At 36.0% G+C, this 26472-nt stretch overlaps 2 protein-coding genes and 1 long non-coding RNA gene across 3 annotated transcripts in view; all 3 read right to left on the bottom strand.

The window, feature by feature from the left end:
- The window catches only part of LOC106716027 (Down syndrome cell adhesion molecule-like protein Dscam2), a 74859-nt gene extending 63274 nt beyond the window's left edge, over positions 1 to 11585 (bottom strand). The window contains exons 1-4 of the mRNA XM_045680912.1: positions 11540 to 11585; positions 8245 to 8419; positions 7050 to 7138; positions 3344 to 3515 (exon numbers count right to left, since the gene is read on the bottom strand). Coding sequence (XP_045536868.1) covers positions 3344 to 3515; positions 7050 to 7138; positions 8245 to 8419; positions 11540 to 11585 — 482 coding nt within the window. The remainder of the gene's footprint in view (positions 1 to 3343; positions 3516 to 7049; positions 7139 to 8244; positions 8420 to 11539) is intronic.
- Positions 11586 to 23124: 11539 nt separating this feature from the next.
- On the bottom strand, positions 23125 to 24222 carry LOC106708338. The gene is made up of 3 exons (XR_006756578.1): positions 24145 to 24222; positions 23524 to 23675; positions 23125 to 23203 (listed from the first exon to the last, which is right to left on the bottom strand). It is a non-coding gene; the product is annotated as an uncharacterized LOC106708338 (long non-coding RNA).
- Positions 24223 to 24333: 111 nt separating this feature from the next.
- Positions 24334 to 26472, bottom strand: part of LOC106708247 (Down syndrome cell adhesion molecule-like protein Dscam2) — an 89662-nt gene continuing 87523 nt past the window's right edge. Inside the window, exons 26-32 of the mRNA XM_045680889.1 lie at positions 26245 to 26371; positions 25957 to 26129; positions 25675 to 25851; positions 25331 to 25516; positions 24983 to 25204; positions 24648 to 24767; positions 24334 to 24551 (exon numbers count right to left, since the gene is read on the bottom strand). Of these exons, the coding sequence (XP_045536845.1) occupies positions 24334 to 24551; positions 24648 to 24767; positions 24983 to 25204; positions 25331 to 25516; positions 25675 to 25851; positions 25957 to 26129; positions 26245 to 26371 (1223 nt within the window). The remainder of the gene's footprint in view (positions 24552 to 24647; positions 24768 to 24982; positions 25205 to 25330; positions 25517 to 25674; positions 25852 to 25956; positions 26130 to 26244; positions 26372 to 26472) is intronic.

The raw sequence follows: 26472 nt of genomic DNA, 5'->3' as shown, positions 1-26472 counted from the left end.
CAGGTTTTAACATGTTGACCTCTTATACAATTTTTTAACTTCTTTAGGTTATCTAACATAGTGAGGTATGAAATATAAATGAAATATGAAACATAATAAAATATTATTTATGTTATTCTTACAGTAACTTGTATGTCGATAACAATTCACTAAATTGATGATATCAAACGGTTGCGACGAAATTGCGGGGCGTTTTAATAAAACGGGTGATGTTAGGGCGCGCGCCAAACGCGTGCTCTTTGCCTTTGTTATTGTAAGGCTGGCGGGGAGCCAACGCGCCGAGCACGTAACGACCACGTTTGCGCTAACACGATAGAAAATCAGCACTTAATTTTCATACGCACTATTACCACGAATTAATAACAATAAAGCTAAGCTAGCTTCAGAAATTCATATATGTTTTGCTACTTTATACCTATACTTCTTTCTTCTTTCTTAACTCAAAATAAAATAAGTAATACTAAAACAGAAAGAAGGAGAAGTTTATTATATATAGAGCATATTAAATTGCACAAGTGCATACGTCTAAGGCAATCTAACTTTACTGGAGTTGTTTGTCTGCGAACTTTTGTGCTGTTTGCAGTGTGTACGTCCTTGTGTACACCGAGACCTATACTGTAGTAAAACTATTAAAAACAAATAGTATATTTAAATTTTTCATTTTTATCTGAATTACATATAAACAAGATTCAATTTTTATGAATCAAGAACTTGAAAATTTCGCTTAGGATTGAGACATCAAACCTAAATAAAACTTTTTCGTTTTACAGAAAAAAGCAAGTCATGACTGCTTAAAGTAAAATTTTAAAGTACTAAGTAACAAGTTGTGTCGGCCGCCAGGCGAGTGGGGACCGACGCACTTTTCAATGTTATTTTGCCCGACTCCCTTCCGACACAACCACTCGCACTCTCTTCTAGTAAAATGAAATGCTGCATGTAAACACAAATGGAACTTTGAATATTTAATACAAATCCTTGTTTGTTCTATGAACGGTCAACTTGGAAGTTGAAGTGCCCCAGTTTAACTCCCATGTGAAAACTAATACAGGAAACAGTTTCAAATTAAGTAAACATTAATACCTTGATTTAATGGATTTCTTAATTATTGAACAAAGAAGTCGTCTAAAACACACAAACAAATTAGAAGTTTATATGTAACTTAAATAGAAAACGTGATTTAATATTTTCACGTGTTATAAATTTATTTGTAGGTAATAATTTCTCCCAACTTGAAGAAGAGCTGCAATATTGAAATAGCACAAGTTTGCTGCTGGCCTTCCCACTATTGGGCAATAAATAACCCTAGTACACAATAAGCGTTGCTCCGAGCCCGCCGCTCTACTAAGCCGCTGGAGCCTTGCGGGATATAAACTGCTCGCGGTTAAATGTTAAACGACACACTCAACAACCGCCTCCTTTAATATTCAACAAACTTAAATCCAAAATACTTACACGCTTTATTTATTACTACCCTGGATGTACTTGAATAACATCGAAATTTCATTAATTATATTAAATCAAATTGATAATCGTCATATATGGCACAAAAACTTCTAGCCTTTGTTAACATGTTGTAAAAAATACATTACACCTCCATATTGTAGTATAATACAACATAAAAAAAAACTTTGAATTATGATTGCGATTGCAATCTGAATAAAATTACAGCTCTCGAAGAGTTGTCACCTTTATCCAGAGGTGTGTACTACCTTTGTAGGAAGGAACTATTCTAAACAGTAATAAATATTTCATGCAGCCGTAGTTCATACCGTGCAGCTAGTTCCTGCAATAAGCGAATACAGACGGATAACTCTGCGGACTTCGCCGCTGCAGCTCTCAAATCTATTTTAATGTTAGACTTAGGAGATACAACTTGGGAATACATATTTCATATTTTCAAAACTTTAATTTGTAGTTTTCATACATTCGATAACTTAATTTGGTACAGGAACTTACTGATACAGGTGTACAGATGTCTACTAAGTGTTATTGCAAAAATAGACGTTAAAAGATATTAAAACATTGCTTATATTTAATGGCAGAGATAAATAATGGCCATAAAACTGAGGCATACACGAGACTCAGAGAAGGTAAAAATGACATTATCTATTTCAGTTGCAGTTTATTATTAAGAATTAGTTAAGATATTTTCAAATCAATAGAAGAAAATAATTCGTACAACACAAAAGAAAAATCATCCACGAGACAGACAGTGTATTTCCACACATTATTCAGGATGAAGCGGAGTGCGGTGAGCGACGCCTCAGACCTATGAATAATAATCGCGCTCTTTGGCTACATCGCATTTTCATAAACACGTATCCAAAAATCTCTCAGTAACAAAGAATGTTTCGACAGTGCACCTGATACCTTATAAATAAGTCTGACAATAAAAACCTCGGCGCGCGATGCCGAAAAATATATGAATGTTCGCGCTTAACCGCGCTTTAGACCGCCTCCCCCGCACCGCAGGCGCCACCCCCACCAAACGCGAGCGCAACGACGCGCACGCCCCGCAAAACCAGTCTGAAATTAGTCTGCGAGCAAGCAACAGGGGAAGAAACTTAACTGTGAAATTTGTAACTATTAAAACATTATTAATAAAGGAAATTGATTTAACAATGAATTTTGAATAAAAGTGATGTAAGAAAAACAAAAGTCGGCGGACTGATCCGATATCTTAGCTTTATTTTGCTTAATATTTCATTTTACTTTTATATGAATTTAAAGTATTAATCAAAATTATCATAGCTCACTAGCGCCCTCCTTTCAACATCAAAAAATGTCATAAGGTTCTTTCCTTCCTGTATCTGTCGTGTATTTTTTTCTTTTGTGCCTTTTTCTATGTCAATGTGCATATTTTCTGACAGGATCAACCGCGATAGCAGTGCCTCTATCATCAGGACACATATTCTTGTTTGGAATTTACTTACTTGGCGAGGTCAATAATTTAAATCATAAAAAGAAAACTATCTAGGTAGTTTAATTATGTTATATTGAAGAATATAACAATTTAATGTATAAGCTTCGACGTTCGCCTGATGACGAGTGAGATCGGGCCGAGTACCCACTTACTGCATCAACTCCACTCCACTACGCTACACTTCATGTCTACATCATAATATCAAGATATAATATATTTTATTTAATAAATAAATTTCATTGCAATTATTAAGTGAGAATGGTTGTTTAAAAATTGAGCATTTTAAATTAATCTCTCTATATGGATGGCTTAAATCAATTGCGTAATTTCAGTTCGGGACCTTCACAGCTGGACGTAGGACATTGATCGACACAATGATCGATTTATAAGTGAAATTTAAGATTAAAAGTGACTACTGACCTGAGTCCAGGCACGTCATCGAGCGGCGTGCCGTCGGGCAGCTGCCATGTGATAGTGGGCGGAGGCGCGCCGTGTGCCGCGCACGAAACGCGTGCCCCCGTGCTGTTGGCGAAGGCCAGGCGCGCCGGCGGCTCCAGCAGGAACACCGGTCCATGCTCCTGGCCCTCTCCACCTGCATACACAACAAATTTGTTACACTGCTCATAAAGCAGGCTTCAATAAAGATCATGTGAAAATTTAAACACGATATATTATAGAGAATTTTAACCTTGTAATAGGAACTTAAACATTGCTTCTAGTGAGAATTAACAAGTTTCATATTAGTCAGACGTACGTTGTCAGAAACTTTCTTGTTTTAATCCTGTTCAGTAACAATGTTGTGCGCCGTAATAGAGCATGCAAAAGACAGCAAGTCACATTTCTGTACGAATTATTCGTTTATTTCAGTAAATGCAATTTATTTGTTAATATTTCAGAAACAAAAGTTGGTTGGTTTCTACATTTGTGTGATTTTAATGATTATTTAACGAAGAAACTAGTTCTATCATTAATGCAGTTGGCTATTTCTAATATTTCTTTTTTTTTTTTCATTAAAATGACCGCTTTTCTCGGAACATAAGTCCGCAAGTTACTGAGTAAGTATACATTGTACCTTTAATTTTCTTTGTACAAAGTTAAAAGCACCTCAAAACACTTCCAAACAAAGAAGTGCACAACTTTTTACAATTTACCCGAGCGGGGGCGCCTCGTAAATTACAAAGAGATAACGGACGTTTTTATTTTCCCAGCAATGTACAATTTTAACATAAAGAATTTTTAGTCCAAATAAACTGACACAAAAATATTACAACTAAACGATAATATTAAAAAAAATCACACAATTTCAGACACGACAAAAATCCTTGCGCGGTTTTTGTTCTCGCTTACAAGTGATATTTAGCATCCACAAATTTTCCGCGGACGGATTCGCGGGTGACAGCTAGTACTGAATAAAAGTTACAAAAGATCAGAAAGAACAGTTCATTTGAAACGAGAACTAATAAAACATAAATAAAAATGTAACAAAACAAAAGGACATTTGCATACGCGATAAATGTAAAATGAAAATCAGAAACAAAAATATAAAAATGAATAACGGCTTAATATAAACAGTAAACAATAAACAATAAAGGTGCTACGAATGCGAGAAGATACGATTTATAGCAATTTATAATTGTTGCGTGTTTTTTATGAAATACAATTTAACATTGTAATTTTAATTTGTGTATATTATTTTACCAATAACGTACAATAACACATACTTTTTTGAACTATATAACAATTCCTTTGCTAAGTTGCTTTGTGCTGCATCAAATTTATAGTGTGTGCGTAACACGAGTAGATTTATCTAACAGAAGCGAGCAAAGTGATTTAATGCGGTTAGCGCTGCAGAGACAGATGCAGTAATGTATGCACATATTGAATTACAGCTATGATCTGCCATCAACTGCTGCCAAACATGCCACATTATAGAATATCTATCAAATAACATTAATGATTTTAGAAAATTCAAAAATGTTTTAAGTTAATACTTTAAACCTCGTTGGGAATCCGCCGAATATTATACAAGCTTTTACTTAGAATAACAACGTCGTCGTCGTTCGTAACAAGGTAAAGATTTTGTGAGAGCAACCGTTCGGTAGCGCGGAGCAGATTGATCCGGTTCGGTCTGGTTCGCTCCGGTGACGCGCGCCGCTAGCGCTGTCTTAATGAAAGAGCTCATCCTTCAATCGTAATGCAATCGTAAATTATGCATTTGCTTGTTAACGTTTCTTTGATATCATATTTAAACAAAATTTTATCTCACGGAGAGTTATTTATCTGTGAATCGACTTGGCTTATGTGGATTTTATATCGGTAGAGGTTACAACTTCTTCATGTATCACTATTTTTATGGTCACATAGGTAAATATAAACAAGACATATAAAATATGATTAACATAATAATGCATTAAGTTATCGAGGTTATTTGTTGTTAATGATCAATTTACCACAAATATATGAGCACTGAACTAGAATTCTAGTTGGTAATTAGTTTTACTTGATATCAGATCATGACTCTATCGGACATAGTGAAGCAGACGAACTAATGACGTCAACATAATTAATGCGGCAGAATCCGATATGATGAAACATTGCCCGACATTTGATTTAGCAATTATATAATTACAGTCAGCTTCATATGTATTCATTTTAATAAAATGTAATGATTATTCAAAAAAAATTTAAAAAATCTAAGTATGATATATAACTTCTATAGCCTGGGAACCTCTAGAGAGCTGTAAGTATAAAAATAAAAATTACTTAACATTGAATACACAATGGATTTGTTTATTTATTTTTCGCTAATATTTTTAGCTTTTGACGTTAACTCCTTTATCCAAAATGTACGTTCCCCGACTAATGCACATTAATGTTTCCGCAGCTTTCGCATCCATTGTCCCGCGGCCCGACCGCGCGCAATAAAAAACGAAACTGTATCGCTCAACACTGCCGCCGTCGACGCGGGTAACATCATAAAAACTTGGCTAATAGGACCATGACATAAAATTTAAAGAATAATTCAATTTCTACTTTACAATATGAAAGTATAAACAAAGTTATAAGACCCAATTTGGTGAGTGTTTCCCGTTGGTTGGACCCAAGGCCCGAGAACCAATGCAAAATGTATCAATTTGCCGATTAAGTCCATAACATAAAAAATCCCATTGTGCCGATTGCAAAAATAAAAAAATTATAGTATTGAACTTGAAAACAATTCTTGTTCCGAAGGTGTGATATTGAATCCAAAATATCGGTAACAAAATAAAACATCACGATGAAAGCTAAGTTTAACAATCATGAAATTCTTCGTAACTTGATGAACTAAATGTCAACGCTTCATTAGCAGCTGAAGCCGCAACACAACGGCCAGGCTCGTTAGCAACGCCCGCCGCGACCTAAATGTCAACGAAACAAAATACAACCGATTATAGATCGACAAAGTTATCTGACCCGGTGGATCAAGGGATAAGTCAACCTAAATTATGATAACACACTAGCGCCCCTCAATCAAAATCAAAAAAGTGTTATAAGATCCAAGTGGTATTATAGCTGTTTCGTCATGTTTTTTATTTTATATCGTTTCCTTTGTCTAAGTAGTTTTAACATATTTTCTGACAGAACTAATCGCAATAGGAGCGACTCTGTCACTTGACCAGATAAGCTTTTAACAATATAAACCAACACCATTTCCTTATAACAGCACTTTCATAGATTTTTGGTGTTAATTTTTCATGAAAAGTCTCATGTACAACTAATTATGTTTGCCACAGCCGAAGGTTCCAAAAAAAACCGAGATTGATTCTTATAATTTAATTTAATTAATAAAAATTACAAATTAAACTTATTACTAACTATGCTATGTTCCCTCCGAAGTCAGGATAGGAATTTCTTAATCTATTACAATTAATAATTATGAAATATCGGTGCCAATGCTGCCTCAGCGCCTCGTGTCCACTTAAGTGGGTCGCGGCGAAGTCAACGCACTGCTGAGTCGGCGATCTTCCTTATAGGCATATATGTAACACCTCCCCCCGCAGACCAGCAACTATTTGAGAACTTTAAGCGAAAATGTTGCTGGGAACTCAGGGTCTTGGCTTCGATTTTCTTTAACATCTTCATATACTTGCGGTTGTAGATTTGTAAGGTTTTCCTTCGTGGTTGGCCTCCACCACTTGTACCAGAGTCCTAATCCGATAAGAATGGCTGCACTGCCTGCAAGGGTATAAAATGGTATCGTCGTATGATATAATATGGTGTCCGAATTAAGACTATTGAGTTGTATCGGATTTTCGAAAGTTAGCTGTTCCTGAATATCGTGAAGTCCTTGCAGGTTGATTGAGTTAAGATTTATGTGTTTAACGTGTGCGAATTGATCTTTTATGTCATATGGAATTTTCATTATTTTTAGAGGTTGGCTCTTTATCTCGTCGTTGTCATTCGTGATGGTGAATTCCTTAGTTCTTAAGTAACAGTTAATTGGGATAGTGGTTAGATAGCTCCCTTGTAAAGAGGTGTAGTCAGTTTTTCCACAGAATAGTTCCACTCTTGTTGGATGAGGGAAGCACACGACAAAGTGCTGATCGTCCAATTTTTTCATAGCCTCCTTGGTTAAAGAGATATTATGGAATCTGCAGGAATTCTCTAGGACTTGACTGGTTATAAGTTTCTTGATGCAATCCCCCTCTGTTCGCATAAATATATATATATAAATAATGTCTTTTTCACATAAATACCAGGTGCTTAACTTCGGGCATTCTGCCTCTATGTACACATGATATTTTTCACATATTGCTATATATGGATAGGAGGGGATTAGGGCTTGGTTGTATTTGTTAGGAACGACCGATAGTCGGTATAGATTATATATATCTAAGGAAACTATAGGAAATTTAAAAATTATAACTATTCTATCGTCAGCATAATATGACCCTGTCCTAATTATATCATAGTATTCTCTAAGTTCTAAATCTAATATTTGACCCTTATTATATACCCTCTTAAGTTTATCTAGCATCGATTTTAATGTAGTTATATCTAACATAGAATGATGTGCGCTCGATGCGCGTATAAAAGCTAACGTATTCTCTATCCTAAGTAATTCTGCTAATAAATCATCTATATACTGTTTTCTAAAAATAAATCGCCTAAATAAATATCTAAATTTAAATTTCTATCTAGGTCTAAAGTACGTCGACGAGCCTGCTGCGATGCAGGTGCCCGCGATTTACCTAAAGGTTTAGGGTGGAAAATTTTGGTATAGGATAACTAAGACTTAGGATTAAAAGGAAGCAACGCGTGAACAATTCAAGTGTACTTACAGTGTCTTCATCTGGTATTCTTTGGTGAATCGATGACTGGATTCTCCTCCGGCGTGCAGCAGGTTCGTTACTGGATACTCGATGTGGGACTGGAAAGTCGCCCGGGCCGCCCGCGATGATCTTCTATTCTTGAAGAATTTTATACTCGCAAATAGACCCGCGAGTATCCTACCGACTGCGCCAATTATGTTTGCCACAGCCGAAGGTTCCAAAAAAAACCGAGATTGATTCTTATAATTTAATTTAATTAATAAAAATTACAAATTAAACTTATTACTAACTATGCTATGTTCCCTCCGAAGTCAGGATAGGAATTTCTTAATCTATTACAATTAATAATTATGAAATATCGGTGCCAATGCTGCCTCAGCGCCTCGTGTCCACTTAAGTGGGTCGCGGCGAAGTCAACGCACTGCTGAGTCGGCGATCTTCCTTATAGGCATATATGTAACAAACTTATATCGAGTGCATTCACAGTGTTTGATAAATAAATATCTTCAGCGATTTCAGAAAATTTCATACTTCTACATTGACAAATATTCTACAAATTTTAAAGAGACGCGAGGAAACCTCCAGTGCATATATTAATTTTAACTTGATCTATCTACTTGATTTCATAAAACCAAAAGAAAGCTTTAATATAATTCAACATTTGCTATCGAGGGCGCAGAGAACCTTCGCCGCTGACGTCTGTTCGATTTGCATATAAACAAGGAGCGAGAATGGCAACTTTGTGTCAGTCTTTTGGTTAATAAAATGGATATTAGCAGTCAAGGCATTGTTTTAATAAAGCGTTCCTCATGCGAAACATTGTGAAAGTATTTTAAAATACATGATCCATCAAATAAAAAGAGAGCAAAGAGAGAAAGTAGGTTTAGAATTTAAGTTCGAAGTATTGAATACTTACAGCTTCGGATTTTTGGACGCTTTTAAATGAAGGCTAAAAAAGTAGTAAAACGAGAAGCAATAACATATTCATTAACAAATTTTGAACGTAGATATTTCACTAAATAATCATAACAACTGTATATTTAATTGTAAACATCAAAGTAACCAGTATTATGTAATTTTTTACTAACTTACCTCTCCAAATATTTTCCCATTAAAAGAGCGGTTGGAGTTTTCACCAAATATTGCTTCAATTAACATGTAAATATTCGTTATTTGCGTCACTCGGAACATCGCTAACGTACTTACTAACGATCAAGTCTTATCTGAACAAAAACACATTAACTTTACCCTTATCTAAATATAATCTTTCTTCATGTTATAAATGTGAATGTTTAGATGAATAGATGGATGGATGTATGTTTGAAGGTATCTCCCAAACGGCTCAAAAGATCTCGATTAAATTTTACATAGATGTAAAGCGAAGTCTGGAAGAACACATAGGCTACTAATTAAGCTTTTTTTAAATCCGCGCGGACGGAATCGCAGGCGACAGCTAGTCTATTGTATATATGGAATATAAAATGTTTGTATAAAGTATTACATTAAGTTGTATAAAATAACACATACGAAGTGTTACTCAGCAAGTCCGCGCCTCAGATAACTACAATTTGAATTTTAATTAGCAGAGGATCCAATAAAAACTGCTGTGGATTTTCCTCTCATATATATTTTTCGATTTAAACGCATGTTCAATTTATTTGCAATGTTTAAATATTGTCGATACATACCTTTCGAACAGTTTTAAATAAACATACGCATTTGCCTTTTTGCCAGATATTATGATACTAGAATATGAAGTATCTATGTAAAAATTACATCTTTGTATTACTTAAGTTAGCCGTCACAGTATTTAAAGCAGTAAAACAGATTTATATATATAAAAGATAAAGATATCTCGAAAGTGAGGTAATTCTCTACAGTTTTATATCTCTTCCAACGCACTTTACTCAAATACCTAAGAGAAAATAAACAAGATGAAATAGAAAAAGTGTTAAATCCAGGCTTTCGTTATTATTCTTCAGTACGAAATATTCAGAAAATCTGAATAAAGCACACGGTCGTGTTTTGACGCGAAATTGAATAGAGGGTTTTAGAGACGCTGTCTGAGATTTTCCCGCAAACCTTTGATCTCTATTCACGAATTAATTTAGACATTTTTAACTTAACATATTTTAAAGAAAACAGTAAAATGTTTTGAGGTAGAGTAGATGAATTATATTTTGTATGAAAAGATAACGTTTAACTAACTGAAATATTTAATTAGATGTTTTGTTACAAAGAGTTAAATATATAAAAACATTAAATCCTCGCGCGTGTAACATAGTCACAAGAAAAAATTCAATAAATTTTATTGCAGTATTTATGTGAAATCACAAGCATGTAGGTAGATTAATTTACATTTTAATTGACATGACTGGGGATGATCAATTTCATGTTGTGGGGGCGGGGGGGGGGGGGGGGGGGGGGAATGGGGTGGCGAGATACGCAAAAATATTCTCTACAATAAATATTCGCTGTGTCCCCGCTGAATTGTAGGACATCGTAAACAAACAAATCCGATTCCGTAAAAGTGACACGCGAAATGTTATTTATTTGTTTTTGTTGTATCAAAGAGTTGCTCGTAAATTAACAACCCTTGAATTGGAATATAACAAGTTTAGGGATCGCTGATTTCGTTTCTCATTTGTACTGCTGTTATCTAACCGTTCTATGGACTCAGCACAATAACAAAACAAAAATAACTCAATCAAAACTCATTAAAACATTACGAAGGGAACTAGCAAAATACTGCTGGGGAAATAAAATATTTCGTGATTTACTGAAGTATTTGATGACTGTATTTTTGACTACTTATAAGAAAAAAAAAGTATTCAGAATCAAACAAAATGTACTGAGCACATGTTCAGTACATATTCGTAAAGCTTTTAAAGTTCTCGTAAATTCAAACGTAACATATTGTAATTTATTATTGTAAAATAATCAACAACTAAAATAAAATTTATTACAATTTCGACATGAATTTTTTAATAACGGCGAGAATAAATTACGTTCAACGCATAAAAACATCGAAAAGGCAATAAGTTACAGACGCTGACGTCTGTGCGTCCCGTCCCGGCTTTTTAGTTAAGATATTCAGCACTGGTGGTATTAGAGAAGTTGATAACATAGAAAACTAGTGTATTTTAATACAACGACGTTGACGTTGCACACTGACTGAAATATTCAATATTTATAATTATCACCATTGGAGCAGGATTCGATTTCCAGCAGCAAAGTCATGTATTACATTTCTTATTTCATATATACGTGTTTAATAATAGTTATGTGAATATGTCGAACTCACCCATAGCAAAGAGGATGACGAGGGCGGTCCCGAGCCAGGAGGTCATATTGTCTAGAGCGCGACGCTCGCACGATCACATCCCATACGATTTCAGCATAGCATTACATTAGTTTGTTTTTCAGTCCCTGGAAACAAATAAATACGTTAAGATTTAAGTTAAAAAATAAACAACACCAATCTGAATCTGACCATAAAATCAACCCCAAAATTTAACTGTCATCATTTTAGTTATTTAGCCACGAAGCTGCGTTAAAATTTAAAAGAATTTAATTCATATTGTATTAAAGCTGACAGAAACAACAATTGTTACGCTAGAAAACGGACCACACCCGAGTTTGCATGCGCTTTACCCGGCGACACTCTGGCCACACCACACTCCATCATATAAACTTCCAAGTCGTAAAACAAGCACGAAGTAATATTAAAGCACGCCCTTATCCGCGGCGAGTTCGGGTGCCATTTATCAGCGCGGCGCCGGTCGGGGCACTCGTCTCCGAGTTTTATGTTCTCCCAGATTCGCATCTCTTTGGACCGATTTTAATTGCTTTTCGTGGAATAAAATTGCGGTTTCGTCTTAACCTACTTTTGTCGTGTTCAAAAAGATTCACCTAAAGAATTTTAACTGACGAAATTTGAAAGATGAATATGAGAAATAATAGTGCAATGTGAATATGTCTTGCCATGTAATAGATTTTCAAAACATAGTTAAACAATTATTAAAATTTAGCTTATTAAACTATGCATAACTTAACCGAGTGTCGGCAGCTTAACTTAGTAAAATTAGAGATTCTCCGTCTGTCGAGATTACGTCGCGTAATTTACGTACTTAAATTACTTTTTTAACATATACTTGTAAAAACACCTGAAATCCATTTATATAGATATATTTATTCCATTTTTAACTGGGCAGCGTATTGTTTTTTTAGAAGAACACCACATAGTGTGCACCGAAAAAGTACGTTATAGTGATCTTTATTCACTATTTATTAGAAAAATTCTTAACAAAATCAATATTTTACATAAAGGTTAGATAAAACGAGGTGACTCAACCAACCCTCGCTACCGCACAAATCCCGGCGAATAATACAGTATTCGTCGCTCTAATTAGTCAGTCAGTCAGCTAACTCCTGACTCCTGAGATCTTACACCATTGTTTAAGCAAGATTTTCCACGCACCAATGCTAAGCACTCCATTCAACTCTTTATCTAAGTTTAAAATCCTTTTTGCCAGCTTGTTTGCTTAATCTGTTTTAATTAATTATTAAATTTATTAAATAAAATGTTGTCAAATAGTCTGAAATATTTAATATCAGTCAGGTCAGTTAAAAGCGGAGTCCTATGTTAAGACATTAAAAATACAAAACAACCTGGCATTGATGAAAAGGAAATATCGCCATCTTTAAAGTTCGTAAAGAAAACAAAATAATCCGGAGCCCGAAAAAAGCTTTTCCCTGTTATTTACTTTAGAATTGCTTTTGTTTACAATGTTAAAGGAAAATGTAACATAATTGAATAGAATATACATTTACGTTATTTAAAAAACAAGACTAAAAGCTTTTGCTAAGGAAAAAAATATTTATTTTGTTTTTGTTCGATGTAAAATTTAGATGTACATGATTTTTTTTTTGAATTTTTAACATACAATTAAATGCTTTTAACCGAATCAATGATGTCTACAAAATATCCATATTTTAAAAGCACTTAACTTTAAAAGTGTAATTGAGTTGAATATCATGTTTCAAAGAGCTCGAACAGATCCGCCGCCATTCGTTCTCAATGTTTGAACTCCGCGACAAAATTACCACAATACACCCCGTCTCTTAAAAGTCTAGTCTGTCTGAAAACTTTTTTACCATTTTATTGACATTCCTTTTTCGATATATTCAACTTTAAGTCTTACTGTTAAGGGTGATTTTAGCTTGCAGCTCGTTATGAAAATAACTCATTACGCAAGCTTTTTGAATCAATTATGCAGCGGTGTAACGAGACGCAATAAAGAGGAGCCACTCGCGCCCTATTCATAGATTTACAGATATAAGTTTATACTTTTAACTTTTAAATAGCCGCTGCATTATAATCATTTATTTTTGTATTTATTCATATAATCTCTTTATTTTTATATAAGATTGTAAAAGAATCAGTGTCGTTTAGTAATAATTTCATTTAAAAGTCTTCTACATGCGATTTATTGTTTCCATTATTATATTTCCAAAGCTATCGGCAAAGGTTTCCATTTAAAAAAGTAATAATGTAGAACAAATAGAACAATACTATTTGTACACGATTAATTTTGTGATGTAAATATAATAGGAAGTTAAAAGATAAAAGTGGCGGTCTGTCAGTCGCCGGGCGGCAGGCGCGCGCCCCAACGAGAACACATACTATTGTGGTAACCACAGAGCGACATAATTTTTTTAACAATTAATATAACCCTTATATTATTCCGATTGAACAATATTTTTATTTAATTTACATTATTGTAGATTGTGTTGATCTAAAAGGTAAAAAAAATTCTCGAGCCTTGTAAAAATAATAATTAAATTATAAAATCTATTTTGTAACTGCTTAAATTTGATATAATCAGATTATAATGAAGCATTAAATTAAATGTCTATTACTTTATTTATAAATCTAATTTATTTTTGATGGCTTAAAAATACTGACCGACAAATTACAAAATATATGTACCCGTGCGGCATTATACAGCTTTCCATATGACCGGATCAACATCCATTTAATATCAGCTGACCGAGGCCAGATATAACCTCACTTTGTCATCTCCGTACAGAAGATCTCCGCACTTTCTTTCTGTCGAGATGGTGAGACGTAACCGCAGCGGAATATTAATTAATGACCACTCCAAGGAACTTTAACCCTACGAGTCGCAGGCCAACCCTTAATTACTACGTACCTAGCGTTTTTCAACTGCGTTTCTTTCACACTGTGTGTAGCACCGGTTTGCGGGAAAGGGATGGATGTGTGGCGCGACGAGCGGCGAGCGGGCGACCGCCGGCCGTCGTGTCGCGAGCCTGACTAAATCTGTGCCGATCTCCGCCAGGTCAGGTCAGCCTAGGGCTTCGGCCACACTCCTATATTAAGAATAATAAATTAAGTAAATGTTTTAGCAACCCGCCATCTTCTCAGCGCCAATTTGGAAGATGCGTAGCGCGTGATTGAGTCTGCTCAATTTTATTTATATAGAAACTCAGATATTTGCAAATGAAATTCATTATAAAAATGTATATATAAAAGATTTGAAACCAATACATTAGAAAAAATTGTTAAGGGTTTTCATAAAACTTCTTAGTTCGTAAAATCTTTGTACGTAAGTAGGCTAAATTTGAAATAACAAGAGATTGTAGCGTCACGCGATATTAATAAGGTAAATATGTTATAGATCGCCTGGAATGCAAGAATTTTAAACAAATATTAATTGATAAATATTTTGTATGAACCAAGTTTTATAATATTAAATTTTGATTTAATTGCACAGTCAGTGTGGCGCGAGCTTAACTCAGCATCCCACCTACACAAACCTGTGTGTACACGCGCACACCACCGATTACGTCGGCGTCCTACGTCACGTTTGATACGTTTGTGTTGGTGTGCACAAGTCGACTCTATGTGTGAGTTATCCTGAAAATGGCCGCTCAGGATGTGACGCATGCGCGGGAAAACAACCTCCTTGAAACGTGCTCAAAATTATTTCTGTTCAATTTTAAAACTTATTGGCATTGCGTTAAGGGACCCTATAATTTTTATGATTTAAATTGTTGTATGCAGTCCGGTGTATGGCGCGTTTTTGAAGTTCAGACTTGGGGAAGGTAAAGGACACTTCTTGGATGCAAGAATGCGCGCGTTGAATCAAAATAGGGGCTAACATATGTCGTTGATTTGCGTACAAGCGCAGTCTTTTGAAATGCAACCATGATTTCTTTTCCCCTTGATAACAACCGCATAGCGTGGGGCTTGGAGTGCCCACTTCACACGACAATTTCCTTCCCTTGCTTCAACCACAATTAAAACATATTTCATTTATAGTTATTTTTTTATAAAACTGATTCTATTACAACTACACTTAAATGTAAAACTTAAATAACTAGCTCTAATATAGAGCTTAAACTAGGTAAAATTAATATATTTCCTACGATCTGAACCCGATGAAGTAGTCTATAGCGATCTGGATATGTTTGATGCAATATTGTGGATGAGTGCTACTTAATAATATTATACAGTTCCAAGTGTCGTAAAATAATATTGTAAAAGTCATTTAGTATCACATCCGGTGTTCGTCGTGCGGCGTGCGGCGTGCGGCGTGCGGCGTGCGTAATGCGGCGTGCGGTGTGTGGCGTGCGGTGTGCTGCGTGCGGTGCACGTGACTCCTAATTGGACAACCACAACGATACGGCCGGCGTTTCACATGACGTCACACGACCGGAACAATCCCACATACAAATTATCATATCTATATTGGTACCTAGAACTGCACCGACCATATTTTTATAATATTGGATAAGTGTATGATAGTTAAATTTCGCTTATTAAGATTATTCAAACCTGTATAACAAACGGGAGTGTTTCTTTATTCGTTATTGGTATTTAATTCTTAGTAACTTGTTATGAATACAGTAATGGAAAACATAAAAATTGTAATCGTATGGTTCTTTAAAGATTCACAAGATTTCTAATCTATCATATCAAATCAAAGGCAATCAAACGCGGGAGTTCTAAAAAGGAGATGACTCTAGATGTATATTCACCTTGTAACGTTAAAAGCTTTTCGCCATCTAGATTTTTTTCCTTTTAGAAATGAAAACATACTGCATATAATGCACACATAGTCATGTGTAGCGAAAGTAGTCCGAACTGTACTATTTTCTTGGATTCAACGGTACCTAATATAAATAGGTTTTTTAAAGTTATTCTATTTTATTTACAAGTATATAAACATAACATTACTAATATGATAAGAAGATGGGAGCGTCAAAGTAAGATAAATGTTGTTCTCTGATGTAAAAGCAAAACGAAGTATGTCCGCGGTGTCCTGCTGCAAGTTGTGGAAGCAAGCCAATCTCGACCGATAAGCAAATGGAACCTAATGTAGCATTATCTAAGTACGTTTTAATATTATATGAAATGTCTCAGTCAATACGAGTAAAATATTTTTCTTTTACTCTTAAGATTCTATTATTTTATATCACTAAAGTTTGTTTTTCATTAATAATATGATAAAAATGATGTTATAATTTCAATACTTTTTATTACTTGTATTTTAGTTAATTGGCTGCTAACGTCACGCGTCGAGCCGAGCTTGTGAGCCGCAACATGCTGATTTGGCGGAAAAAAAACTGAAGAGCAATCACGTTTCAGTAATTAGTTAGTCGCCTGTCGATGGATCGCAGCCAAGCTCAGAACTGATTGCATTTTTAATGATGTATTGACTCGCAGAGTTAAAACCCGCGGGTTATTGAATTCTGGGCTTCAAAGCCAGGACTTGAATTATACTAAATTGAAACAATTGTTCCTTTTATTGACCGAAACATTATTAAGTGTGTAAAGTAAGTAAATCAGTTAATTATTTATGTAGGATATAACTCATTTGAGCTTTTCTGGTCTACACATACATTTTTATGTCGATATCTTGAAAAATGTCTAATGAAAATTTCAAGAAGCGTTTAATAATGTCGTACTAAAGGTCTATGAATTTATTATGTCTACTAAAATTATTCCAATATTAAAACAAACGTTGTTTTTCAAGTCTTGGCCAAAAAATGCTTTCTTGGCGCTCAACTGATACATATCGTGGCATCAAGCCAGCAATAAACGGATAACTAAAATATTAGGTCACATAAATAAAAAAATACTGCTTATTATAATATCTTTGCCTAAATCCAGATGAGATGTCATGGCTGATAGAGATTTGTGGTAGAGTAATGCATACTGTGCTGACCCTTCGTAGGGTAGAGCAGGATAATCATGATTCTTCACAAGGACATAGTGCGTATGTGGTTAGCTATTATTTTTATTAATTTAATGCATAACACCTTAACTTGTTGGTCACATAAATAAAACGTGTATGTATATGTATTAACTTTGTATGTTTCTGTGTAAATAATAGTTTTTTTATAGAACAACATTTCAATTTCGTACTAGTTACATTCCGAATGTCCATTAAAGGATTTTATGTTAGCAATACTCGAGCTGCGAACGCGTTATTTCTTTAATAAAGACCTGAATAAAGTTACTACTTTATTTGGCGAAATTGTCTCTTGTATTTCTTGTAATGTTTGCACTGAAGCATTTCAACGTAAAAAATACTTATTTTCTACATTTGGTATTACTTATGATTGTAATAACGCTCGGAAATTGTCGAAGAGAGAATACAATCTCCAAAATTTTATAAAACTCAGCTTTTATAATTAACAGATTATTATTTTTAAAGTATAAATTAATCAATTTGCAATTTTTTTTAAAAGAAAGTAGCCTCGATGTATTATAGTAATATAATGTTTACGAAAAAAAAAATCGCAAATCATTTCATGGCTTAATTTTTCAAACAGCTGCAAAGTATTGATAGTTTTTTTTCACTAATCGCCGACGCGATCTCGATGATCAAATAACTGGCTTAAGCTAAAAAAAACTCGTCAGGATTTTGGCGTTTCGATTTTATAGGATATCCTTCCACAGCTAAAAATTAATTATCTATGTGATTTTTATTCAATAATAAAATTGATAAAATAAACCTGCAGTTTTTATAACACTTGCCAATAATTGTCCAAGTTAATGTCTGCAACATTGATCTGCATCAGTTGTAAACCCTGTTTTCGTAATTATTGCTACGTTCGTAGTTGGTGCTACGCCTACCAAGAATAGCAAAGCAGCTACAAGTGCTACAAGGTACGATCTACGATAGCTACGAAAACTGCTACGTTAGTGCTACACAAACTAATACAATAACCGACATTTCTATTATAATTTTTATTAATTCTGACGTCATTTATGTGTATATAATCCGAAATACGATAACAGATAATAATTCATTACATAGAATCGCAGTTAATTAAGTTATGAGAAATAATATAATGGGCGTCCTAATACGTTTTAAACATAAATGAATACTGCATCTTATCAAATCCCGCAAAGTTTACACTTTCATTACAAAAAAAATGGTTACAAAATTCCGTGAAATTGGAAAAATAAAATATCCGCGCTTGCAAAAGGACTTTATTTAAATTAAAAACCCTTGGACTTTTTTCAGGAGTGTGTCGCTCAGTCCGTAATCAGCTAACAAGCCCTCTTCAGCGAAAGCTCGCGGACAGCAGTGCAATCACGTTGCACTAATTAATAACTCATTTCGTGCTAGCTCTCAGCCAACTTATAGTTTACTAGATGTTTAGATTATAATCAAAACATCAAATGTAATATTAAAATAGTCAGAAGTGTTAGTTTCTTCGGTAGTCCTCATTTGTTAATTAAATTGAAACACGAAAATTAAAAATGATAATCACCTTTTCCTTACGACACTTTGTAAGTCGCAAGTAGACGTTTTTTACTTACTACGTAAGAAAATACTTGCATGCAAACACCTCGAGAGAATGTGCTGCTCGTTTGTGTAACACACATTACATTATGAGCGCGCAGCTGCAGCAACGTGAAGTCGCCACTCGATTCTCCTCGTAAATCAGCGCTGTCACCCGTCACTTGCTGACACGTATCGCAGCTTGTTAATCTTACTTGTCTTACTAATATTATAAATGCGAATGTTTAGATGGATGAATGTTTGTTTGAATGTATCTCCAGATCAGCTCGACGGATCTCGTTGAAATTTGGTATGAATATAGAACATAGTCTAGAAGAACACATATGCCATTTACTATTTTATTTATTTCACGCGGACAAAGTCGTAGACAATACATATTTACAATGTCTATGTAGACGGTGTAGTCTACATTGTATGATTTATGAATTTGTAACTGGCAAAGTATTCGTTTATATAACATATAATATAACATACTTATAAGTAGTCACTACCAGACGTAAACAACTGCTTAGTGTTAATAGATACTTTACAATGTCGTTATATCAGGGGATAAGTTATTTCGACGGTGAGTTACCATCAATCTAAATGTAGACAGTCTCGACAGTTTTGCACTGTAAAATGTTAAGGATTAAAAATGAAACAATTTAATCACTATGTTTTATTTATCTTTTATTCGTAAAATATTTACATTGACCATATCGGGCAGTGATAGTTATTCAGAAATTGTCAGTTAAATTACAAGCACAGTACATATAATAGAACTTTGTTTGTACATGTTATTTGTATTCATTTAGCATACTATATATGTATTGAGTAAAAGTTAAAATATTGCTATCTAAAGATTATTTCAATGCAAAATAAAAAAACAGCGTTATATAATTATTTGTTTTATATAAAAATTGTTATCAAAATCATTAAAGTATTATATTTTGTACGAAATTTATTAAAAACAAACGGATAAAAATTGAACACCTTATATATTTTCTTATAAAACTGTAAATAAAATTGTACATCTATAAAAGTCTCGAAAGTTTTAGTAAGCTTTTTAGATTCGTTGCGTATTATTGATAAAAAATTAAAGAAAACACTTTTACAAAGAGAAATATACAGCAAAATATTAGTAAGTAAAGTCAGGACCAAAGCCTTCAATAATCAGTTACTACATCACTCCACCTCTCAATAAGTTAAATTACATCGTCTTTATCTCAGCCTCGAGCTGTATATTAATATTTATGAATAAAATCGTATGAATAATTTTTTTAAAATCGCCTTGCGTTTTTTTCACAAACAACTCAATTAATTGTAAAATTATTATTTATTAACCTACGAATTAACTATTTTTACACTTATCAAAGATATGGTTTTACTTATTTAATACACTACACATTACTAGGGCTGTCACTTTTATAGTTTAATATTACTGTTCTAATCATGACACTGCACTACTTAGAAGGATAAAAATATTTGTAAAATAGAGGAAAAAGTCTTATTTTAGTTTTGTTAAATGGCGGCTTATATTTATTTAATACATATTATTATATTAATCAGATAATTATCGTAGTTACAAAAAAGATAACATGATTGTTGACAGCCCTAGTGAAGTATTAACATTAAATTTAATATAGTTAATGTATATAAATAAATAGATACACATAACAACTTATGTATTAACTCTGATGTGTTTAAAAAAAAGTTATTGAACAAACATTCTGGGGGCAATGTAAATAACACAAAAAACTATGCAGTGATCAAAGTTTGTCACAATATTTGTAGGTTATTCTGAATGATATTTATAACAAACGAAATTTCCAGTTTATATCAAAGCAACAACGAAATAACTTTAATTCGTTTAACACAACAATTTTAATACTTTAACAACTATGTACATAACTATAAACTGTTTGTATAAACGATTTAGTATCCCGTCCTAAAAATATTTTTTGGCACAAAGCTAGTTAGAATCCCCAAAGACTTCAAATACAGTAAAAGTAAACTTTACCAATGATATAATATAACGCATTTTACAATAATTTAGACTGATGGGATGAATTATTGTCCTCATCTTTTTTTTCCAAATAGGCCGAAATTTTTACATTAAGTACAAAACATATAAATATATCTTTTTTTCTTCATAGCTTTGAGAAGTTTTACTCTAATCATATTTTAATAAATTTCATTTTATAACAGATCGATGCGGCTTCCACTGAAGTTGGAGGTTGTCAGTGACAGAAAAAATATACTACTTGTTAATTAAAAAAAAAACATTTTTTAATTTGAATTCCTTTTATCGTTACGTGATGACCTACGAGCGCTTTACGTAGAATAAGCGCTGCAAGCGGTTGGTTTACAATGAACAAGTATATATTTTGGAAATTGACATATTCTGTTAATTAGTATATAATAAATTATTTATAATAACCTCCGCATCGGTCTATCTTCAACATTTTATAGTAAAGTACTGCATTACCTAATCTAAGTAACATCTGTACAATAGATCTTTGTTGTCACTCGCAGCTCACAGCGCGCAGATCACAGCGCGCAGCTCACAGCGCGCAGATCGCTCCAGTCTTTATTGTATTACTTCACACGTGGATTGTGAAATCTCTTCGCTCCTGCTCCTGCCGTTGTTGATATCTGCAAGCCGAAATTATTTATATTATTTGTTTATTAAGGTTCGAAACATACAATAAATGTTAAAGCAAATTATATTATTTAAAAACTTTACATAACCTTTAATTAGAAAAACTTTTAGATAAACATAACGACTCTGAGTGCGCCACAGTGCCAATATTGACAAATAAAGAAATAATATAAATTAATGAAAAAACCAACATTAGGTTAGATTCACTATAGTTGCTTATGTTTACATTTTAAAAGATATGACGCACTTTTTGTTTGAAGACTGCAAGTTTAAGTAAAAAAATGTCGACCTCACTGAGAAGTTTAGCATATAAATTACAGGAGCAAAGAAAAACATTTTCTTGAAGTGTTTGTACCTGATAATATTATGTGAAACGTGTCTTTTGATCTTGTGTGATTTGTGCTTGGAACTTTAAGAGGAAGAGAGAAGATTATCACACTGATATTATCTGATGTTAAAATAAATAGGTAATTATTTTTTTGATACCTTCTTTATCGGAGACCAGCGACATCTCAATCAAAACCTGATAACAACTTTGAATTTTTTCAGCTGAATGTGTTCCAACATTACCGCAAGATGGCATTGATTTCACAATTTTCCCACAAAGTAAAATTTAAAATAACAACGAAATATAATTAATAAGAATAACTTATTTACTGTGGTATAATATAGAGGTACGTACTTAATACATAAATTATGTGATTATTGCAATATGCTTTATTCGATCAAATATTCGGTCAATTATATCTTATATGGAAGAAAAATTCAAAATTACACAGTTTTTTATGTAGTAATAGATTCATTTGTAGTATTATAATAGTATGAAGAGTGCACCTGGCGGGCGGCGGGTGGTGCCGGCGCTGTCGGCGGCGTTGCGCCAGCGAGCGCGCCTCCGCCGCGGACTCCGCGCTCGAGTCCGTCACCGCTCGAAACGCCTCCTCTGCGAGTTTGCAACAAAAGTTTACAACAGCAATGATTTATGACAATAAAGACTGGCAAGGAGCATAAGTAACCTTTGGAGGGCGCGAGAGGGCGGCGGTAGGCGGCAACACCGCACTCCGCGCACGGTGACCCGCTCGAGTCGGAGTCGGACTCGGCGCGGTGCACCGACAGCGTCATGGCGTGCGACAACCCGTACTCATCTGACATAATTCATATTACACTCTTTACGAACTATTATTCTTCATATATCATAGCCATATTCACGAGATGTTTTGAATGAATTTTCTCTGTCAACAAATATGAAAGTGATCGATACTAATAAACAAAATGTAAATTTAGATGTGTGTACCGGAGTCTGCGGGCGAGCGGTGGCAGTGCGCGGCTCGGCGCGGCGGTGCAGCGCTGAGCGGCGCAGGCTCGGCGCGGCCAAAGGTGCGCAGAGTGCCCGCCGCCTCGCTCGCCGCCTCGCCCGCTTCGCCCGCCTCGCTCGTCGCGCCCCCCGACATACTGAACGTCGCGTACGGACTTATCTCGTACATTTCTGGAAGTAAAATGTGCTCCGTATCGCTTTGGCTGTCCATAAGAGCATACAGAGTCAAAAGTTTTTGGAATTATACACCAAAACTTTACGTGCCCGAGTACTCGCGGGAAAATATTTATTCATAACTAGCTTTTACCCGCGACTTCGTGCGCGCGGATTAAAAAAAATGCAAACAAGATAAAAAAGTTCCTATGTCCGTCTCCTAATTCTAAGCTACCTCCCCATCAATTTTCAGCTAAATCAGTTCTACCAATCCTGAGTTATATGTAACTAACACGACTTTCTTTTATATATATAGATATAATGTTTAATGCAATTACCTTGTTGTTCCTTTTTGGTGGCAGGATGTTTGATGGGTGAGGAGGTGTACACCTGCTGGCAGTTGCGCCGGTTATCCCTCCTCTCTACCGACTTGTCCTCCTCCACTATGCCGCTCTGCTCGTAGCCTTTCCTCATGCAGGCGTGCGATGTACTGCGAGGACAATTATTTAGTAACCAACCAAATTATTGAAATACAGTAGTAGACGCCAGCAACAACAACATCTGTTACACGAATGGGCCGACTAGCCCGGTGCAATACCACAACCACACAGAAGACAGGCGTGAAGTATAAGTAATTCCGCGTTTCGACTGATGAGTGTGGTGCCAGAGGCCTAATTTTAGTCATCTATCCCTTCCCACCCTTTTCTTATAAGGAAAGGATGTGAAGGGGAAGTGGTTTTGATATATAATATATAGGAAGGTTAAATATTTTCTTTTTGTGCGTCTCCTCCTTCGTGGATTAAGAGTAGACAACGCATCTGCAACTGCGGATGTAATATAATATAATATAATAATAATAATGTAATGTAATATAATAATATAAAAACACTAATTCACCATTAATATAATTCAAATTATATTTGTTAAACAGCAGCTTGGGCATATTATAGAGGGGCTACCTGCGCCTGTAGGCGAGGGCCGCCAGCAGCAACACGGCGGCTAGTAACGCGGCCGCCGCCAGCAGCGCCGCCAACCCGCCACCGCTCGCACCGCCCGCACCATCATCGCTACCCGCCGGGTACTGCTCCGGCGCCGGAACGCGCTCTGCACGATAGATCACCAGCACCAGTAGATCGCGACTTTGCATTTTACGAAGAAATCAATGAGATCGGTGGTGACGTCAGCTGACCTCCAGCCAAGGTGAGCGTGGCGAAGTAGTAGGTGGCCGTGGTGCTACCCGCAGCGCCAGCGGCGGCCACGCGCAGCACGTGCCACGCGCCCGGCGCCAGAGCGCACACCGCGTGCACGCCGCGCGCGCATCCCTCCAGCGACACACTCTCCGTGCGCCACCGGGACTCCTCGAAACCTAGAGAGAGAATTAAAAAAAGAACATTTTGCAAATCCCGTCAAAATGTAGAAAAATTGAAAAAATCGCGTGATTAAATCATATCTACCGCCCTACCTTTAATGGATATTACAAAGTGGGTGATGGGGCAGCCGTTGCTGTCCCACGTCAGGAGGTTCAATCTCACGCAGCTGCTATTGCTGGTGAACAAGTGCTTCTCGAGTGCCGCCTTTGACGCTAAAAATGTACGGACATAAACTTCGTGAATTTGCAAACAATTTGATGTTTAACATAAGTTTTCCTACTGGCAAAACTACCATACAAAGAAGTCAAAACAAAATGTTTCTTTGAGGACAAAAAAATCAATCGTCAATTCTAGATTATTTTTATGTTAAATTAAGAACTATAAGCTTTTATTAAATATTGGGAACCCAAATGTTTTATGCACTAACGTCCGCCGCTAGTACTGGCAATGAGCTCGGCGCTCGGCGGCGAGGAGCCGCCAGGCCCCAGCGCCGATAGTCGCACACGGTACCGCGCGCCGCACGTAAGCCGACGCAGCGCGTGCGCACGCGCACTGCCCGCCACCCAAACGCTGCGCCACGCTCCCTCGCCCTCTCCTGCACCTTCTACTGTGCCAACACCGCCCACTCGCGTGTGCTCCAATGTGTAGCCTTAAACACAATTTCGCTTCAATGTTATGCATGAATACTACATAACTTTTTAGACTGTATTTGATTGGTATAAATATAGATAAAACAAAACAATAATTTATTTAATGATGGTAATAAAATTCTCACTGTGCACATGTTCCAGCGCGGGCGGCGGGTCCCAGGCGAGTAGCAGCGAGTGCGGTGCGGCGCCGGCCAGTCGCAGACGAGGGCGCGGGGGCGGCGAGCGTGCAGACACCTCCCACGTACCGCGCTCCTCACCCCCGCCCCCACGCACTATGCACGTGTAGTTGTCCGACAGACTCACATCCAACTCTGGAAATATATATATCGAGAGTACCGTACGAATCCATGGAGCGCATCCAAACCCTATATACAACATTTTTAATTTTTCAAAACATTGTAAATTTAAGCTAACGAATACAGTTAGATCATCGATACAGTAGAGTCAATTGACTGTGGCGCTCACTCACTAGGTATAATGAGCCTGTAAGAGTCTATGATGAGCCTGGGGTCGGCGGCGGGCGGGGGTGATCGGCGACGTGCCCATACGCGCTGAGCCGTGCCACCGACCGCGCCGCACGTCACGACCACACGACTACCCTCAGCCGCGGTGATGCGCCGCGGGAACGACCACAGCTTCACTGGGGCTGCGGATATAAGTAAAACAAATGGATCTTTTTTCCGATTTCCCAAGAGAGCTGAAAGGGAGATTCAAGTAATAATTTCGCAGGCAAAGAAGAAATAAATCGTACGTCTTGAGGTGGGTTTCCTGACGACGATAGCGCTCATCTCGCCCTCGCCGGCAGCGGTTGCCGCCGTCACCCAGAATTCGTATAGCTGATGCTCCTGCAGCCCGCGCACCTCCGCCTGGTGCTCGCGCGCGCCCGCCGCCGGCAACACCGCCGTCTGCGCCTGCTGCCCTGTTCTGTATACTTACACAATTTATTTATTCCCAAAAATATGTTTGTTCTTTTTAACAACTTTTTTTCTTTTTGGCTCTTAGAAGGATTAGTAAAGTAGATGAGTTTATTAATACAAACCTCTGCGGGCGGTTGTAGACGGTGTAGTGGTGAATCCTACCGTTGCTCTGCGCCGGCGCCAGCCAGCTCACGATGACGGAGCTCTCCGAATTGGCGACAGCTTTGATGTCTGCCGGCGGCCCAGGAACTGTCATATTCAAAGTTTAGTGTACTTACAGAATCACAGTACTTACATATACAACACATGCGCCTATTTTGAATACAAGTATTTGGGACTGAATTCGAGTG

The sequence above is a fragment of the Papilio machaon genome, chromosome 2 (assembly GCF_912999745.1).
Source record: "Papilio machaon chromosome 2, ilPapMach1.1, whole genome shotgun sequence".
NCBI classification, from domain to species: Eukaryota; Metazoa; Arthropoda; class Insecta; order Lepidoptera; family Papilionidae; genus Papilio; species Papilio machaon.
The sequence above is the reverse complement of the archived record's forward strand: the minus strand, read 5'-3'. Positions and strand labels throughout refer to the sequence as shown.